Source organism: Mustela erminea, chromosome 6, assembly GCF_009829155.1.
Source record: "Mustela erminea isolate mMusErm1 chromosome 6, mMusErm1.Pri, whole genome shotgun sequence".
Lineage (NCBI taxonomy): Eukaryota > Metazoa > Chordata > Mammalia > Carnivora > Mustelidae > Mustela > Mustela erminea.
In genome coordinates, this window is record NC_045619.1 from 124,775,383 (window position 1) to 124,796,295 (window position 20,913).

Consider the following 20,913-nt stretch of genomic DNA (forward strand, 5'->3'; position numbering starts at 1 on the left):
CCTAGACACAATGATTAGGGCGGAAGTAGACACAGGATAGAAGCTGATCCAGTGAGATTCAATCCTAGGACCTTAGCTGTAAATATAAGAAACAGATGTTCAGGGGCACCTGGGTGGCTCATCTGGTTAAGCATCTCCCTTTGGCTTAAGTCATGATCTCAGAGTCCTGGGATCAAACCCTGCAATGGGCTCCCTGCTCAGGAGTGAGCCTGCTTCTCCCTCTCACACTCCCCGGGTTTGTGTTCCCTCTCTCGGTGTCTCTCTCTGTCAGAAGATAAATAAAATCTTAAAAGAAAGAAAGAAAGAAACAAACAAACAGATGCTCACTTCCTATTGGATTACTGGAATGGATAGGAGTTATCCTACTGTTAGGACGAGCCATCACTTGGAGATAGCTTCCCAAGGTTGAAGCAATAAAGACAACAGAACTGAGAGAGGAAGGAAGAGAGACGTCTTTTGGATTAACCTGAAGGAAACTTGACTTCCGACTTCTCTATTCATAAGCCAAAACGTTCCCTTTGTTGCTTCACCCAGTTTGAGTTGGGTCCCTGTCATCTGCAGCCTGCCTATAGGGTCACCGTCATCATGATTACCTCAGTTTATGAACCTATGGGGACACCACTTTCCATTTCTCATTGCTCAGTTCAGCTAGATTCTCCTCAAAGTGCAGGGTCATTATCTGATACCAAAGTAATGACATAACACAAGGATGAAAGGACCGAGCTCTTCGGGGGCATTTCATTCTTCCCCACAAATTCCATGTACAGTGAGCAAAGTCATTCTCACTTCATAAAGAGCTTTATGTGGGCTCACTGAGCAGTGGACGCACGGTGTGGGGGCTCCGTTGGGTAGAGAGCGGGAGAGCACGTGACCTGCACCATAGTAACTGACAGAGCTTGTAATACACATCCCCAATCCTCTGCCTTTTACTTCCTTAAAAATTCAAATTGAATCTCCTATAATTATTCTAGTTTATTAAACACATTTTTTCTCTGCAAGGGGGAAATGGTCATTTTTCTCATACCACATGGAAAGGAGATGGTGAATATCTTTTCTTTTTTTTTTTTCCTTTAATTCCTTGACTGGAAAATGACTACTAGGAATAGCTACCTCTTATCACCTGGCACATAAAAGTTACAGAATGTATATAAATCTTTGAAAAAGAGTTACAGACAAGGAAGTCAGCTGAAAATTCATACATTTTCAGTTGCTAAATAAATAAACTTACCTCACTAGCCATTTCAGATGCACGTTTTGCTCTTTGAATATCAAGAACGTCTGGGTTAAGTTCCATTCCTTTGCCTCTTATTTCATTTTCCAGATCTTTCTTATATTCCTTCTATGAGACAAGAACATGACAGTTCAAAAATTTCTGGGATACCCTTTAATTGACATACCATGTCACATGCTTTCTAGAGACCAAAGAAAGGAGAAAATATTTCTAGGAAGTTATGAATCAGACTCCCGAGTATTTATGCTCCTAATTTTCTACAGAGACTCTATTTTCTCTTTTAGTCATGTTTAGAGTGGCTTCCAATTTTATCAGGATTTTCCCTTTCATCCTGACTTCCAGTATATTTGGTACCATATTGGTGCCATATTTTAAAAAGATGTCTTCCTTTTAAGTGGTGAGGAAGATCTTAGGAATGGATGCTTCTTATTAATTATTTGAAGTATTTCTTTGAAAGCTGTCTATAAAATATGAATCACCAAAAGACCATAGTTGAAAAAGAATTGGAAATTACAAAATCAAAAGGATTGATGTAGAGAAAGTTTAAAAAAAATCAACTTTATTCAGATTCATAAAACCAAATAATTTCCTACAGATTGATAATACATAGTTTGAATGTCATCCATTTTAATATTATATTTTAAGTAGATCCAAATGTCTCTACTTATACTCATATATAACTTGAGGTTTTTGTTCTGCTAATGAATTTCTTTTTTTTTTCCCTTAGTAAATTGTATTATGAAAACAATATATATCTTGATCCAATTCAACTGAGTTGCACTTAGGACTAACTTGCCAGATAAAAGATGAGGCTTCCTTTAATAATAAGAAGTTATATTCCAGTAAATTCTAGGGTTCATTTGATGTTATTTTCTCTTTGTCCAGTATAATTACATTAGCTAGTCCTCTGCTTAACTAATAGTCTAGAAGACACTGTAATGACCTGAATATAATTTTGGAAGGAGCTCTGGAGTCGAATGACCTAGATGAAAGTAGGGATTCTTTCACTTGTTTGGACATGTGACCTTCAAATGACTTTAAGTAACTGAGCCTTGATTTCCACACGCACAGGCAAAATGAAAATAAAAATACTTATTATACTGATGTTAAAGGGCAATTGGGGGAATCAAATGAAATGGAACTATAAAACAATACTTTGAACATTCTAAATGGCAATATAAATGTAAAAACCATGATAAAGTAAAAAACGCAAAGACAATTTAAAGCTAAATGCATATACTTAGAAAGAAAAGTTTTAATTTCATTAAGTCACTGAGAGTTCCTTTTTAAAAATTAGACTTCTTTAAAATTGAATTTAAAAGATTTTTTAATCATAGTCTTATGGGTCTTTTACTATCCTGATGCAAATATTCTGAATCAATACACCTAAAATAAGATTCTTTCAAAAAGAGAAATAAAAGAGACAGTCAATGTCATTTATGGACCTTAAACTGGACCTAACATTCCATTTGCATGTAAATGATAAAAGAGAGTCTCCTTTCAAAGTTTCATATAAACAGTGCATATTTTGTAAAGGAAAGAAAATAGCAGGAAGTGGCCATTTGATTAGACTTCCACTTCAAAAATTTCGAGAGGAACTAGGAGTGAGAAAATGTAGGACAGCAAAAGCACTCTTGCATAAACCATATGCCCATTTCAGCCCAACATACTTTACGACAGCGAGGCACATTAAATTTCTAAAAGCAGTTAAACGGTAAAGGCCAGTTGGCATTCAGTTATTAAGGAAGTTCATGTACAGAATCGTACTCGAATTTATTTCACTGATTTAAGATATTTCTTTCAGGAGTAGTTTCTTCAGTCAAAATTCAGGGTGAAAAGTTCTGTAATACTTCCCCTTATATGTAAAGAGACTCTATTTAAACAGGGAGTTCGAAGAGCTCCGAGTTCCTTTTCAGCCACTAAAAAAAAAAAAAAAGAAAAGAAAAGAAAAGAAAAAGAAAGAGAAACTTTGAAAGGGATGGACTATGAGCGTGACATTTTTAATTGCTGGTTTGAAGACCTTAATGTTCAGCAAATGTAATACATGGTGAGCCAAAATGCACCAAGTTGGGGGGGAGGGGAGCAGATTCCTGCTGAGAGTAAAATAAAAAATCAATGTGAGTCCCTATGTTCTCTATGCTAAATATTTCCCCTGCTTAGAACACAATCCACTCAGAAACAATGTGTCATTTACCCAGACCTTCACATCCAAGCCCTTCATTTCTGATGATCAGACGTCCTGAGAATGCTACAGGAGAGTTGCAGAAAACGCTGGTTCTAAAATGCATTTTTGAATAACTAAATTTGAAAGAATGAAGTTTGCCTCACCCATAGGCAGAATAAGAAAAAAAAAATCTGCTATAAAACTGTTTACAGAGCTTCTGAGGTACAAACACAGAGTCAGAATATTTTTCAAGTTTTTCCAGAAACTCTGGGTGATTTCTTCCCCCAACTTTAAATGGAAATGTGAGCACACACTTTCCTGTCTTTAATGAAAATGAAAAACTCTGTTTATAAAGGTCAAAATGAGAGAAAGAGGAATAGATTAATACCCCAGTTAGTAGGGAATTCCGGAGTAAATATTTCCTGGGTTATTTCTTTAGTTTTCTTTCACAATATTTAATAGTAAATCGCAAGACCCTACCTCTTTCAGAAGGTTGGTGATGTACTTTACATGTAAAAATTCTGGAGTCTTGTCTAAATCCAGTGATGACCTTCCTTTAATCTCCTTCTCAAAATCCTCTCTGTAAACTTTCTGTTAAATAAGACCACATAATTTGAAATTTAGAAAACACTCATCACTGTCAGAAAGGTATCAGAACAAGAGTTCCCAGAACAAAACTGAGGTTTGCCTTATAGAATCCTACCACCTTGGAGTCTTCACAGCCACAAGGAAATCACTCCAAATTTACTGTAAATTTTAGAATTCTTACCAAACAAAAGAAGAATCATCAAGGACCAGCTGCCTCTGGGGAAAGCACTCAGAGTGACGCTGTTTAACACCTTATCAAACTGACACTATTTGACTCCAGCCCGATTGGAGAGGAAAGCCAATAAAGTTGGTTATTTGAGAATCCCCGGACGGGTTCATTCTTAACGGAGTGGATCCATCCACTGGAAGAAAGTCTGGCCGTGTGGAAAGCCATTCAAAGCATAGGAGCATAAATGTTGAGGTTCTCATCACCCCTTTCACTGGAAGCCTTTTGTGAACGTGGCAAAGACCATCTCACGCTGCAGCTTCCGTGTCTTTCTTTAATGATTATGGCCCTGAAACTGTTTCTCTACCACCTATAAATCAAGTTATACTGTGAGGAGTCTTATCTTCAACCTGATAAATTGTTCTCTAGGAAAGAGCTCTCAGCTAGGAAGTCAAAGGCGCAGATGGTGATTGTGAAGGCGGACATCCGTACCCTCACCTGCCCCTTCGACATTCTTGGCCACCCTTTGGCTAAGAATCCCTCAATTCCAGCATTTGACCCATGGATTTGAAAGCCAATGTAAGTCTCACCTTAGGACTGTAAAAACAGTCTCTCTAAATAACAGAGATCTCCATCCATGTGAAGTATTTATCGGACACACAAAAGCCTGTATTTTACCAGCTTAGTGTTTTATTCAAATTACATCACAAAGATAATAAATATAAATTCTACAAGAGATTGTTATTAATGCAAAACAAAAGGCCATTTCTGGGTTCATAAGCTACCTATTACAGAGTTAGGTAATTGTGTAAAGAAATTCTCCCAAACCACGAGGGACGATCAGAGAGGTGGTTGTTGCCTCTACTACGTTTATGTCACATACAACTATTTAACAAATGATCTGTGGAAAGCCACAGGAAAGAAGAAGAAAAAAAAAAAAAAGGTCACAAGAGATGTCCTGGAAACACTAAAATTTAACAAAGTGATTAATAAGTTGCACTGAGAACATTCTGAGTTAAAGGAACTATAGATATTCCCAAAGAACAATGAGAAACCACCCTCTTCTTTATGTGGAACTAACTGAAATTATACAGTTATAAGGCTGTATTTCCAGGCCAAAAATGTCTTCTTAAAAAAGCAAAAATAAAAAATTTTATATATTTATTTATTTCAGATCATCCACTTCAAAAAGCCCTTCTCCTGTGAAAAATTTATCTTGCTGAAATAAGTCATTAAGGAAGGTTGATTGACCGGAACAAACAAACAAACAAAACTTTAGTATACTTTTTATGAAACAGAAGACAAAGAAATTTGCAAAGCCAGATTTGGAGATTTCTTCTAGAAAACACATTGATTAAACCTCTATCTGGCATTCGAAGAAATGTGAGAGAAGCTTAATTATAGGCCTAACAGAAACATGAGTGACCACCCTCGACATCATACACATTTAGCTTTACCCAGAGAAGGCTCAAGCTTACCTCATCATCGTCAAGCTTACCTCGTAGGAATAAAAAGCATCTGTAACCCAGACGTTTCTCTTTGTGTCCACTTCATTGGTACTATATCTAAAGGCATCTTTCACATCAACCTCGGTCTGACTATGATTTTTAGATATTTTATGTTTCTAGCCTTTGTAGTATAAATTTGGGCCAAAAATATTTTCTATTGAAAGGTTTCTCTCTCCTCAAACCCTGCTGAGCAGAAACACAACTGCTGAGCCTAAAAATCTAATAGCCAGGGGCTATAATTAAAGGGAAAACATGTGTCAGCCCCTGCAAAGGATAATTTCCCCTTAGCGACAATACCAGAAATCAGAATAGCAAAAATTGAAAGCCAATATTAACAAAAGGCCCACAAAGTCCCCGATGTAGGCGAATTCCGTAGCATATAATAAATACATTACTACAGTTAAACCTTAAAGCTGTTGGCACCTGATGTCAAAACAGCCAACCAGAAGGAATCGATTAGTTCATTTGACTGATTTGGAGTGGGGTTTTTTTTGGGGGGGGGGTTATTGTTTGTTTTGTTTTGTTTTTTTCAGTTGTCGACATTTTATCTTCATTTTGTACCACGTAGGCATAGCAATGTTTGTAAAAGCAAAGCGCTGGTTCTCAGATTTCCAAGATCAGCACAAGGAAACATGTCTATGTAGAAACAACAGCACTTTTTCAGAAGGTATTCTTGAAGGCCTTGTCATCTGTATAGTGAAATTTGGTCTTGGGGAATCTTCCTCTCTTGAGGGTCTATCTCCAGCAGGAAAAAAAAAAAAAAATCAACTAAGCATTTCATATAAAGAAAAACAACTTGGTCTACTTTGCCCACTGCATCTCTGAGAGGCAGATTATCTATCTATTTTGGTTTTGTTTGTTTGTTTAAATCCATCTGGTTTTTATGACTTTAAGTTAGGGGAACAGTCGTTTTCTTCAATGAGTCTGTGTTTCTCAAAGAATGGTTGCGGAACCACCGACATCAGAAGCTCCTGGGATATTGTTAAGTAGGATTCCCAGTCTCCACTGGCCGACTCATGGAGGACCTCCTGAGGCAGCGGCGTGGGGATGTGCATTCCCGACATGCTTCCCCGAGACTTACCACAGACGGTTTGAGTACCGGAGCCATGGGGAGAAAGAAGCGGAGGGAAAAGGCAGGCTTCAGAAGAGAAAGTACAAAGAGGATCAAAGAGCGGAAAACAGGGGAACATGTCCCTCTATGAGTAAGACAAGAAGATGTAGCCCAAACACCTGAATAATAAGAGCCTGGGGCTGGCGGGAAGAAGACAGAAAGCCCAGTCTGAAGGTGCCGGTCTTCTCCTTGAAGGATGACGCGTGACTATCAGTGAGAGCCTGGTGACAACTGACACAGGCCACAAGTTATGGAAGCCCAACCGGGAGGCTCAACCCAGAAGCTGCCTTCCAGCTCCCCACCTGGTAACGGCACAGTACTCTGCATACTATTCTCGAAATGCAGAAAAGGTGGTATGGACTGAATGTCTGTATTGCCCCAAAATTTATACGTGGAAACCCCACACCACCCTCAAAGTGATGCATTTGGAGGTGGGGACTTTGGAAAGTGATAAGGACAGGTGAGGTCATGGGGGTGGAGCCCTCGCGATGGGGTTAGTGCCCTCAAACTCCTCACAAGAGAGTTTGCTCCCTCTCCGCTATCCTCCATGTGGGGACACAGTGAGAAGGCTGCGAGAAGGCACCCCAAAGACAGTCTCTCCAGAATCCTGACCTGCTGGCACCCTGATCTCGGACCTCCAGCCTCCGGGACCGTAAGAAATAACTTTCTGTTGTTTAAGACCCCTTGTCTGTGGCACTTGGTTAATAGCGGCCAAAACTAAGACAATGATTGTCCCATAAAAGTTCTCCCATTAAATGTAAGTTGTTGTCAGGCTTCTGAACTATGACCAAATTTACCTCTCTGCTAATTCAGTTAAAACAAACAGCTAATTTCGTCAAAATATTCACTTATTTCTTGGTCGAACTTCTCTCAATGGCTTCAGAAGCTATGAGATATGACCAAACAAGCCATTTTCTCTTTTCTTGTCTGAAGACACAATTAAACAACTTGGACAATTCAACAAGCCCCCGTAATGTCTGACTGCCCTTTCCCTGGAAAGAGGAATTATAACACACAGCAGCATAAATAACAACAATAGCACATATGCTGTTTTCAAAATTCCTATGAGAGTTTCATTGTCCGGAAGTTCTCATTTCTCCCTGTTTTGGTATTTATTGTTACTGGAGAATAGACAAGATCACGCCCACAGAGCACACCTGGCGTGTGGCTGTAATTGGCTGATCTGCTCTCCACTATTTCTGTCTCTTTGAGGTAATAACTTGGTGCACCCACAGAATCTGGGTGTTGGCAGAGAAAACCTTCTCTGTCTGGTGTCTGGTCCCAAAAAACGTACAGAAGGAAAGAGCAGAAGAAATCTCACTAGGATGAAGCAAAACTGTTTGGGCAATATCTGGATATGATTCGGCATCATTTTAAGTAGAACATGGAATGCATATGTACAAAAAATTCTTAACTGCTCTTTTCTCTTGATATTTTAAAACTTCCTTCGTCACTGTTTGGGGGGGTGGGAGGACTGTGGGGAGAATCAACCAAGTAAGGGAACAGAAAAAAAGAGAATCACTCATGATTTGACCAGGTCCTAAATCATTGGCATTTACTGGATATGTGATTTCAGACAAGACAGTTAATTTCAGTAGATGATTATCAATTGAGGGATATGCCCACCTAGCATCATTACCTTGAGGAGATTAAATGAGACATATATAAATCTTTTAACAAACTGCTTAGCACAGAGTAAGCATTTAATAAATGCTAGTTCTATTGTCACTGAAAAAAAAAGGTAAATATAGCAACCTGGCTCTTCATTTTCTTTCTGCTCATCATAATTTTACATGGACACAACCTGAAAGTGTCAACTTTGTAATCATAGAATGTGAAAGGGCAGTTTCAAAGAGCTCACCTGGCCTCATACTGTATTTGCCAAATAAGAAAAACTTAGGGCCACAGAATCTCAAAGACCCAGACAAGATGCCAGATCTAGAACGGGGATTCCCTGGCCTTCCTGGGCAGTGTGCTTTCCTCTAGACCCATTCAACATTCTGAATCACTTCGCCAGTTCCTTTCAAATGCTAAAACACCAAATGCGCATCAAACAGTTATAACAGGGGCAGCTGGCTGGCTCAGCTGGGAGAGCATGTGACTCTTGATCTCAAGGTCCTGAGTTTGAGCCCCATGTTGGACACAAAATCACTTAAAAATAAATAAACTTAAAAAAAAGTTCATAACATATCAAAGGGATGCACCTCACTCCGCATCTTCTGAGCCTCCTTTGAAGCTTGATATGAGGGTGTTTCAACAAATTCAAGCATTGATTTCCCCTTATTTTTCTCATACTCTTCTTTGTATTTAACCTGCATTGAAAAAAAGTATAAAAAGCACATAAAGCTCACAAGCCCTTGTACCAATAGAGCAAAATAAAATAAATACATCTGAAATTAATCATCCTAGTTTCTAACATTGTATTATTCTGGCCTTTTGGGTTGGTCACTGGATTCCCTGTGGTAAATGACATATAAAAGAAGTAAACAGGTAATATAAAGAAATATTTGTGGACTAAAAATAATTTAGAACTACTAAATGCAGTTCTAGGACTTGGATGAATTATTTAAATTGCTCGGATATATAGATATATCTCATGTACATGGGGTTAATATATATACACTAATGGTACACACATATATACATAGAGACAGATCCTTGTGATGCCTTCGAATGTCTATCAGAAAATCATGAACAAGGAGGAAAACACAGGTGTGATTCTCTTCCTTTCAAAGGGAAGACAGTGTTCTCTGGGACTATTATCTTCTTCCACAGACACTGAGTAACACCCACACACAGAGATTCTATGTAATTGCTTTCAGTTTTGCCCTGCATTATTTAATAATATCATATCATGAATTATTTATTTCAGTTACAACCAACCTCTTTCGTATTTTAGTTTGTAAAAGGATCTATATTTTCTAATTCCTTATAACAGAAACGAGAATTATATATAAGGTGTCAGAATGATCAGCTTTTTCTTAGCAATAATATGCCTTTTAGAATTACATTCACAAAAAAGTTTTGATCATGAGTCATTTCATTCAGAAATGCATCTTCATTACAATTCTTATTTGTGGGGCACCTGGGTGACTCAGGTGGTTTAAATGGCTGCCTTCAACTCAGGTCATGATCCCAGGGTCCTGGGACCGAGCTCCCACACCACGTTCCTTGCTCAGTGGAAAGCCTGCTTCCCCCCCACTGCCTGCTACTCTGCCAACTTGTGCTCTCTATCATTCTGTCAAATAAATATAAATCTTTTTTTAAAAATAATAAAATTCTTATGTATAAATAAATTTTTGAAATTGTTTCTTAACTTATGTAGTAATAGCACTTTTAATGATGATTAAATCCAAAAGTAGTTGTTCAATACTTAGGACTTTGTGGTAGCAGGAAATGTAACAGGTTTTTAAATTCCTATTTGTAGGCCTATTTTTGTTTTAGAGAAGTATGATAGAGTGATCAATGAAAGTGTTTGTAACATACTAGGATACGTAATAACATATGTGAGGATAAAATTTTGTAGGAAAAATTAAATAAATAAAAGTAAGAATACAAAAAAAAAAAGTAGGTTTCCAAACCTTAAAGGATAGCCAATTTGTTTATTTTTTAAATGAAGATGGGTATCAAATCATTAAGGAGTTTATGTTCCACAGGATACATTTAATGGAGTGATGTAAAATTATATTTTAGTAGATGCTGGAATGACATCTTTTGCAACTACTGAAACTCAGAATAAAAAAATGTATAGATAACACCCTTAAAAAGTTCACAGGGAAGATTTTTTTTTTTTAATTTCTTTCAGGGAATACACAGAATTTTATACTTGAAAGAAACATTAATGTAAGATAATTTTTAATAACACTTCTAACTGATCTGAGAAATTCTAATAAACTTGGCACCTGGAAAATTAATTTTGCAGCTCACAATGACAAATTAGTACACTATGAAAACTGAAATTATCATGAGATTTGATCATGGTTTAATTAACTGATATACTGTAAGTTTAAAATTGTGTGAAGTAACTTATTTTATGAAATGCTTTTACACGGAAACATGGTTCCTGCTCTCCCACCCCAGTCACAGAGAGCAGCGTCTGAGATTTTCCGAAGCGATGCTCACTTCCTCAGGAGGTAGGCTCTGCTCCCCCTTCTTGGGGGAGGTGTGTGGCAGTGCGTGGGTGAAGGGTCTGGATGGGTGTGGGGGAGGGGCACACACCTGGCTCTGGAGCGTGGCATTGCCTTTATGGTGCAGGTGTTCAGCAGCATCCGCGTCAAAATGATACATTCCTTTGTTTTCCTCAAAAAGCTTTCTATACTCGTGCTAAAATAGAGAACATGAACATACATTCAAAATAAAAGAGACCCCTTAGAAAACAGTCAATACGTAGGAGCGCAAACTGAAAAATAACAAGCCAACAACAGCTGCAAAGCTAACAAGTCTCATTGCTGCCCTTGTAGATGTTGGACACTGAGGGAAGCGGGCAAGGCACCAGAGACCAGCAGCTCGAGGTGGTCCATGGGGGACACCCTAGAGGAGCAGGGCACGATTAGCTTTAGCACAATGAAAAAGATGCTGGGGAGTGGCAACGGAAAAACCAGCCACGGGACTCATGCGAACAAGCAAGGTGGGCAAAATAAAGGTGATTTGTTCAGAGCTTATCCTAGAACAGAAGTGTGTTTGATAGCATCTACAAGAAGTAAAGGGAGAAAAGAAGAAAGAATGGAGTAAAGGAAAGATGTTCCGCACGAGGGCTCAGCCTTGAGGAAGACTGAAAGGGCATAAGAAAAATAAGGGAGTGAGGATTAATTCAACTAATTTTCCTAAAAAGAGAGGGTAGGAGATATCTGGAAGAGAAACAGAGGGGTCTGGGTATAGTCTGTTGAATTTTTAAGGTGAAGAAATTGGATTAGGACTACGATTTAGAGACACAGACAAAGTGGTGAATTTGGAAGAGATGCTAAAACTGGCGACCGAAGGACACCGAGTACAACAGGCCACGATGAAACAAAAATTGCTTTGTAATTTCTCTCACTGGAGACTGGACACTGCGTTAGTTCACTTCTAGAGGTAAATGGTCACTCTCAAAGACTCAAGACTTGAGCCAAAGCTGGTTGCTCATTCAGCAGTGAGGATTTCAGGGGAAATGGCAGTGTTACAGGATGTAGGGGGAGGTATGCCACGTTTGAAAGGGAGCAGGAAAGAGCAGGCTGGAACAGAGCTGACCTTCAAGTCTTAGCAGATGCTCCAGGGATCTGAGAGTGAACCAGGAAGAGGCCCAGCGCCAGGGATGGGGAGGCTGGAAGGATGCATATGAGAACCACCGCTCCATGGGGACACAGCAACAGTCCCCAGAGGCACTTCTGAGATATTAGAGTACAAAGACATGTGTCTCCCAAAACTCTAGCCAGAATAAAGTGAGGGAGTAAAACACCCCAGGAAGCTCATGAAAATGTTCCCATAGTACATCTTGTCAAGAAGAGAACAGATTCTAAATTTCGGCTCCTCTGCTAATTAAATAACCTCAAAGAATAACAGTATACTTAGGGACTTTATAATTTACTTAAAAGTTATTTTATAATATGTAAATAAAATAATTATGAATCAAACGTAACACGCTAGAATATACTCATATCAAGTTAAAATCAGAACTAGTAAAGCCCAGGATATTATGCCTGCAATAATGGAATAGACTCAGGAAAGGTCAATAAATGCTGTCCCCAGTGATCTATTTTAGTGGCAGAGAATTTCAGAAACCGTTCTTTAAAAAACAAAAAACAGAACCTGTTTGAAGGAAGATCTGCAAAAGAATTTTCAAGACTTGCTGCTCCTTATGTAATAGTCTCTGTTGCCTCCTAGTGGGAATGACACAGAGTAACATGCAATACATATTTCACGTTAATGCAAAGTTATAAAAGAAATCGAAAGCTCTATTTTCCAGGGCAAAATGGTCCTTCAAAATTTTAATTAGTACAGCTGTTCAAACTCATAAGTATTAATTTTACTCTTACACTATGTGTTTTAAAAAAATGGTGATTTATACCAAAGACATCTAGAGGTCTTTAAAAAACAGTCATTTATAACCAACTGACAACTAATTTTGGCAGAATGTCTGTTTATTAAGCACTTTCTTATTCAATCTTTGGCTAAAATTAAGTTGCCTTTATAAATCAGCAAAATTCCAATTCTCTCTACATTAAAATTTAAAAGAGGGCAATTCTAATGTACAATAAATTTCAGCCAATGTATTATCATACATCTTTAATAAATAGATACCTCAGGGTAACATATCTGAGTCTTAAACTTTCTCTCCCATGAAGTAATTATTCAGTCACAATTTTTCTGTGAGGGAAAAATATCTATAACCTAGACAAAAGCACCATCTGAACCAAGACTTAAACTTTTAAAATGGCATATACAATATATGTAATATATGTCTTTGCTGAGTTTCTCTGCTATCTATCTGTGATAGAAACAATTTGTATTAAGTTGTGATTTTTTCACCATTATTATGAGAGAAAGCTCAGTATTCTTTTTTTTTTAAGATTTTATGTATTTATTTGACAGAGAGAAATCACAAGTAGATGGAGAGGCAGGCAGAGAGAGAGAGAGAGGGAAGCAGGCTCCCCGCCGAGCAGAGAGCCCGATGCGGGACTCTATCCCAGGACCCTGAGATCATGACCCGAGCCGAAGGCAGCGGCTTAACCCACTGAGCCACCCAGGCGCCCCAGAAAGGTCAGTATTCTTGAAGATAATATTGCCTAGGAGAGGCGTGTATTCTTCCAACTACCAAATTTTTAAGTGACCAAATTTTTAAGTGATATTTTTCTTGTCTTATTTGCGCACAAATCCTCATGTCCTCAGGAAATTTAACTCAAGCACGGATGGAGAAGAGTCAAGGGCAGATGCGACTCAATGATCAAAATGGGATGGCAGAGACTAAACATGAAGAAAGCAGGCTCCGAGAATAGAAATGTACCAACTTTTAGAAACATCCCTAGGGGTCCTAGAGGAAAATGTGAATCTGAAGGGACCACTTGAGGAGTGGAGGAATGTGTGCAGAGGTGGGGAGAGGAGGCTTGCAATGGCAAGAAGTATGAACGAAGTGGGCGGGCCCAGAGTCTAATTCCGTGCCTGATAATCCTCCATGTCTCCTAGCCCACCCAACAGACAGGGAGAATGACAGACTGCTTTTCCTCCCAAGACCAGTGATAAAAGTCAGTTAATTAATTTTAAAATCTCTGAGAATATGAATTATTTACACACGTAATGCACTTCAAGAAGGATGACATCAGTTGAGAAAGGAAGATTACCAAATAATGAACAGAAGTTTCAACACATCAAAGCCAAAGGCAGACATTCTTAAACCTGAATTGAAGCTGTATCTCATTATTCAATAGTTCAGGAACCAGGTCTGGACTACAGATTTTTTTTTAAATCCAGGACTGTGAGCATATCTCCTGAAGATAATTATTTTCACATTTCTTGCCCAACAGAATTTTCCATCTGACCATACCTGGCCCAAAGCAGCTATTCAATACATCTGGATAATTCTGAGCAAGTGGGTGAGCGTGTGAGTCATTATGAAAATAGATGCAGAAAAAACGTGAGGTCAAATTATAGTTCATCGTCACCATGAGCCATTCTGAGAAGTCGGCAGTGGGGCACAGGTGAGCCGGGGTCATCACTTTTGAGAACCCACGGAGTCAGGATCCACACGCATTAAATGTTTGAAACAGCATCCTGGAGGTGAGTTCTGATGGAATGATCACTTGGCAGCGTACACAAATATTTTCTTTAGGACATGGAAAAACCATTCACTCCCCCAATCGCTCTGAAGAAACTGGGGAAACCCTCACAAGTCTCAAAGTAGAGTGTCATGTGATGTGGGATTTATTTTCAGGAAAAATACAAATTAGACAATTTTGTATGTTACTGGGACCTAATCCCAGACACTCTGCTCCAGAAAAGAGCAGAGGGCATAAAAGAAGAGATCCTTGATTTAAGCCTGACCGCCAAGTGGCTTCCATCTAACTGGGAAGAAGAAAGACAGAAAGAACACTTGTCCATGGGTTTTGAAGCATAGTTGTTTCAACGAGAGAGTTTGCATTGAAGAGATATTAAAGAGCCAGAGAGAAGCCCCTTCGTAGAGCGCAGCTTTGGTGGGGTTTAAGAAAGCAAGCCACTACTTTCCCAATGAGTTAGTTATTCAGGGAGGCGTGGCACTCTGGGAGGAAGCAGGTTGGCTCCGTGGAGACACAAGGCACTTTGAGTTGCCATCCAACAGACTTACTCCGCTGATCATTTTGCTGGTTTTCAAAGCATGCTCTAAAAACAGGTTTGGGAGACCTGAGACTGGCTCGTGCATACTTTGAATGTCTTTCTTGTACTTCACCTATGAAAATAAACATGGAACAAAATACCATCTAAGAGAAGAAAAAGGTGCTTTTGCCTTATGGCCATCATTAATTTTTAATACATCATGAAGTACCAGGCCGTGGTAAATTAACAGGCAAATATACATGTAGCCACTAGGTGGTACTCGTTTACCAGTGAATGAGTAAAAAAGTTAACTTCCCGGGACTTGCACATATTTTGATAATTGCTTTCATTGTTTACATATTTTAAAAGAGTGATGTTCACAGAATCAAGTAATTTTAATAGGCACTCTGTCTTCGAAACAAAAATACCAGCTACTATATTCTTTAGAAATTACTACAGTATTTTAATTACATTTTGGAGCAATTACATTTTGGCTTTCAGTGTTTTTCATCCTATTGCCAACTTATTTTTTTTTAACCAGCTGTTTTGAAAATATAATAATATTAGTACTCATAATATTAAAATATTAGTACAAAATATTTGACCACTTATTGTGTGCCGACACTTTTCTAACCACTTTACATGTAGTACGTATTCAATCTCCACAACAACCCTAGTGGAGAGGTATTTTAAGCATCTCCATTTTACAGATAAGTAAACTGAGGCACAGAAAGATGAAGGGACAATATTAGAGGAGGTAGAACCGGATTCAAATCCTAGCTGTCTGATTCTAAACCTCCTGCTCCCAGGCTCCATGCTCTGGGTTCCTTTAAGTGTATTCCTACTCTATTTGCTTTACACTTTAACACACACACAGGATAAAAACAAAAGAAAAGGAAGCCGTTCTGATATTCCCAGTGATCCCAAAAGACCATTTCAATTGCTGGTAACAAACACAAGTGAGTTAAGGCACACAAATAACACATACTAAACATTAGTGAAAGTAAGAGATGCTGAGTCCCAACCACCTGGCAGGAGTTGAAAGGTTTAAGTGATCTAACAAAGCAACAGTTCAGCAATTCTTCATCTTAATATGTGTGAAGGGACTCCATATGTCCTTCAACTATAGCAAAGGGGTCTATTTTCCCCGTTTCCATTTTCACACTCCGCCTAATTCTAATAAAAATTTTAAGGCATCTTTTCTTGTAAACTGAAAATTATTTTTAAAAAAAACAGAATGAAATCAAATCTGTAAAGAAGTATTTCCGAGCATTTACATAAGGGATGGGAAAGAACCCATAAACCACTACAAAGGGCAATTTCTAAATATCTCTTTATTATAAACTACCGTACACTAGGTTGTACTTTATAGAAGCCCAATTTCCTGGGCATAATTACATGAGTTAACTATTGTCACAACCACTAATTTAAGATACTACACACTACTTTTTTTTGCCAAACTCTGTAATCTATTTCTATGCTTGATCCCATATAATAGTTTTTATTAGCAATACTATTCCTACTGATTAACTAAATAGCAATCAGTAACCATTAATAGTAACTTACAATAATACATTTTTCTCAAAAAAACTTCAGGAAAATATGCTTCAGTGTTTTCAACTAAAATTACTTGGAAACTACATGATCTTAAGTATAAGTAATTACAATACACTTGGGTTCTGAAAATGCAAGAGTCAAAAGATATTTAAAAAAATTTTCTATGAGTCATAATTCCCGAATCACGAAGTAACTTACATCGCTCACCAGTGCGGTGGCAAGCTGACTTTGCCTAAAAGAAGCACTTTCCAGAGGATTGTAATGATGTTTCTTATCCTTCATTTCATTATCAAATTTTTCTTTGTATTTAATCTGCCATAAAAGGAAAAAAAAACAGGATAAATTAAATAGCACATTTATCTTTAAGGTTTCAGAATGACAGAGTTGACTTTTAATTAGATCAGATAAAAGCTACCTTAAAAACGAATGGTAGCAAAGTTTAAATTCCTGGTATTTTTTTTCCCCTGGTAAAGCTTAATTAGGCATAAAAATTTTTTTATGCAAAAACAACCTCTGCTTGAACATTGATCATAAATGCAATTAGGCATGAACTCAAATCCTATTAACAAGAATTATACACTAAAATCTCAGGATTTTTAAATGTCAGTTTCCACTTCTGCACTCTTGTAATCTATGATCAATTAGAAATTGAGACCACAAATGAATGAAAGTCTATCACATTTAGAAAATGGAACCTGAGTCCCAGAATTTGAATATGAATTTTCCTGAGGGAATTATCCCAAATACAGGACATGGTTTGGACTACGGTTTTTTTTTTTTTTTTTTCTCATCATTTCCCATTTGTTCAAATATTCATTTTTAGGGATTACATTTTCTGAAATGTCCTGAGTCTGTTTAATGTGAATTTTTATTCCTCTGCTTCAGCTCCCTATAGTTGTATTCAGCAGCAAACTACCTGTAATATGCACCCTGAATTATATTTTCTCCTTTTTACAGTAATCTTAGGGCAATCCAAGAAAGGATTATCCACTTATCCTATAGGACTATATAATTTTCTAAGGATAGAGAAATATGCAAATGTAGGTTGTGATAACTATCTGAAATATAAATTCTTTACCAAAAACAAAAACCAAAAAACTAGTTACTCAAATCTCACAACCCTTTGGATGCCTGTCTCCAGGAAGAAATGCACAGACCACAACAGCAGAAATGTTTTATTCTCTTGTAGGATTTTTACAATATTACAATTTTCATCATATTTTGTGTTCTTACAGCATTCTCACACAATGCACCTTTATTCATACGTCTTACACCCAGGCCTGGAAGTAATTTTTATTAAGAAGAAATTTGGGAACACTTCACATTATCTATTTTAATCGAATGTATATTGGGTGATATCTTCCTCAAGGATACGCGTGTGACACCTGTGGGAGGGAGGCAGCTAGCGAAAATCTTGGGGGGGAATACATTTGGAAAAGATTCCAACAAGGCTTACAGGAAATATTTTCTGTTGCAGTTCGAATTGCTAATAATAGCTTTCTGATCTTTATCTTGCCTTACAAACCCAAGCAAAACCTCCTTTATTCTAACTAGTTTGGGAAGGACTCTATAAAACAAGGAAAAAAATTCTGATTTTTGTAAAAAATACAATATTTTATGTCTTGGAATCAGGAACAGGATCACCAATGAAAGAAACAGACTTAGATCTCATTCACAACTTTCCACAGTAGCTGGCACCACAGCCAAGGTTTTCCGGACCTGGTCCTCCCCTAAATACACAATTCTACTCCCTTTTGCACTCTCCACATCCCTCTGCCAGCACACTCTATACCCTATTTCAATCTGTGCTTCATCTCTCTAGGTTTTTAGTGCCTAAAGAATATTTACTTGACAATGAGAGAAGGCTCTCTTAACTGACTTCTACTTGAATGGCACTCCTGACTCAGCCAGGTTCCCTAACACTCTCCACTTACTGAGCAAAACATTCTAACTGATGGCCTGGGTGCCCTGAACAAGCTTGGCAACTGATAGCTATTTAACCCACTAACCGATCCAGCTCAGCAATCCTGGCTGGCAGCATCACATTTTCCTTCAGTTATTCAAATTCTCCAACCTCGGCCACCATAAGCTTCTTAGCTAGATCTTAGCTAAGTGGCAAAAAAAAAAAAAAAAAAAAAAGGTTGTATCAGCCTTTCCTACTGTCTGCACACAACACAGACAGGGTGGAACTTGGAAATTAACCCGATACATTCTCACCTGCCCTGAAATTTGTTCCTCCCAAGTGAAGGTACGTTTCCGAAGAGCAATCATTAATCCACAATGCAACGACTCATCCCACCTCATGGTAGGAGCTCAGCGCAGGCTTGGTATAATGAGTAGACACAAAAAGGAATCATCAGTATGGGCTGATGATTGATTCCTTTCCAGAAGTCCATGAGGTAGGATGCATTCCTTCCTGAGGTTGGGAGCGTGACCAAGATAGACCCTCTCAAGACTGGGGTCAGTAATCTTTCCAACAGCAAGTCTGACTTGATCACACTCGCTTAAAGTGGTTTAAAGACACTCCCAGCGCTTCTGCTCCCATTAGCTAGGAATATAAATTTGCCAAAAGTCAGCTGAATTTGTCCCTAACCCCGTTTATGCTAGCTCTATTTATCATAATCACATCACTTAATTTAATACTGAAAACACTGACAAATTTACTGTTAAAAAGAAAGTTATCTGATGAAAACTATGTTATTTCCATGAAAGACTTAATGAGAGCAATTCCCTAAAAATAAATTGCTATCAAATTGAGGGTAGTCAAGACAACCGGGAAAGTCAGGAGTGGGACGTAAATAATGTAAAAGGTTCTGCAACTCAGGTAGATTGGCAGTGTGTCTTTGAGCGAAGTGTCTTTCAAAATGCAAATCATAGACCAAGGCATTGTGATTATAGTTTGCGAGAAAAACAACACAAAACTCCAAACTGCAGCCTTATTTACAAAGAAAAAGACTTTTCACTATAATCAAAAGATTGGTGAATAAATGTACACCTATGTGTGTTGTATTAAACTGAAATATTAAGGTACGTGTCCGGTCTTTATAATTCCTCCTTCAACTAACTTCTTCATTTATCTGACTACAGCTCTGAATAAAAGGTTTCTACTAGATAGATAGATAGAGATATAGAGATATAGACATTCCTCTAGACACACATATATATAAATATGCATGTATGCATGCATATGTGTGTTTACACACCTGTGCCCACTAAGTCCCCATCTGTGAGCGAGGCCCCGGGGACATGCAATAAGAAATGAACTTGATCACGTCCAGGCATGCCTGGCGCTGGTTAAGCAGACGCTGGAAGGGTGAGCTGGCTGCAGCCACAAAGGGCAATGAGACCATGGACCGTGTTGTTGCAGACGCTCTTCAAGTCAGGGGAAATGAGGTATTTGCGTTACAGCTTGAAGAGTGTGTGCTTAGTGAGTGGAAGGGAGGAGAGGGCTGAGTAGGAGGCGTCCTGATGGCGTGTGCCCGAGGAACAGCATGTGGAAGGGCCAGAGAGAGGCACGCACAGCATGGTCAAGGAATTTCAGAACACACTGGTGGCAGAGGTTGGGAGGTTACAGGAGGGACTGGAGAGCTGGAATGATCAGGTCCTACAGAGCCTTGCAGCTGTCGTGGACCTTGGTCTTCATCCAAAGGCCAGTATGAAGTCCTTTTATGCATGTCTGTGACTTGAGCAGATTTGCTATTGGAAGGATCTCTGACTCCAGTCTTGACAGAGGGCATCTTGCTCACATTCCCAACCTCAGGAAGGAACTCCTCCCACCTCACGGTAGGACCTCAACACACACTCAACGTAATGAGTAGAGCGAAAAGGAGTTGTCGCATTATGGACTGATGATTGCTTTTCAGAAACGTGCTTTCTCTTGGGAAGAACACCGGCCAGGTTTCCCAGCAGGTGAGAACGTGTCGGGTTAACTTCCAAGCTTCACCCCCTCTGTGTGCCCTCTGCCCCTCGTGTAACTGCTGGCGTGCAGAGAGTAGGAGCGGTTCCCTGTGCGACAGATATAATCTGTTTCTGCCACTTAGCTAATAGATACTTATATGCGCTCACAGTGCCTGAGCTCGGAGAACATGAATAACTGAAGGAAAACTTGATGCAAGCCAGCACGGCATTGTTGGATTTTGATTAGATTTAAATAGTTCCATATAAGCAGAAGCCTGCGCTTTTTTCACCTGATGTTTTAAAAGATAAATTTATAGTAATACTACCCTGTTATTAAAGACGAGTTTTCCCTGGAAAGACTAGATTGGGCTATTTTCTAATTTTGGACATTTTTAGTTATCTGTGCATGTCTGCTCTCCCATTTGACAG

General features: G+C 38.5%; 1 protein-coding gene across 11 annotated transcripts in view; it reads right to left on the reverse strand.

The window, feature by feature from the left end:
- Positions 1 to 20,913, reverse strand: part of NEBL (nebulette) — a 360,144-nt gene that overhangs the window by 56,365 nt on the left and 282,866 nt on the right. For 8 of the 11 annotated variants that reach the window (XM_032349568.1, XM_032349570.1, XM_032349566.1 and 5 more), the window contains 6 exons: positions 16,786 to 16,899; positions 15,062 to 15,163; positions 10,987 to 11,091; positions 8,973 to 9,080; positions 3,876 to 3,986; positions 1,229 to 1,339 (listed from right to left, as the gene is read on the reverse strand). The exons of 2 other annotated variants lie outside the window; for them this stretch is intronic. In XM_032349568.1, coding sequence (XP_032205459.1) covers positions 1,229 to 1,339; positions 3,876 to 3,986; positions 8,973 to 9,080; positions 10,987 to 11,091; positions 15,062 to 15,163; positions 16,786 to 16,899 — 651 coding nt within the window. The remainder of the gene's footprint in view (positions 1 to 1,228; positions 1,340 to 3,875; positions 3,987 to 8,972; positions 9,081 to 10,986; positions 11,092 to 15,061; positions 15,164 to 16,785; positions 16,900 to 20,913) is intronic. One more of the 11 variants, XM_032349565.1, reaches the window with a different exon arrangement.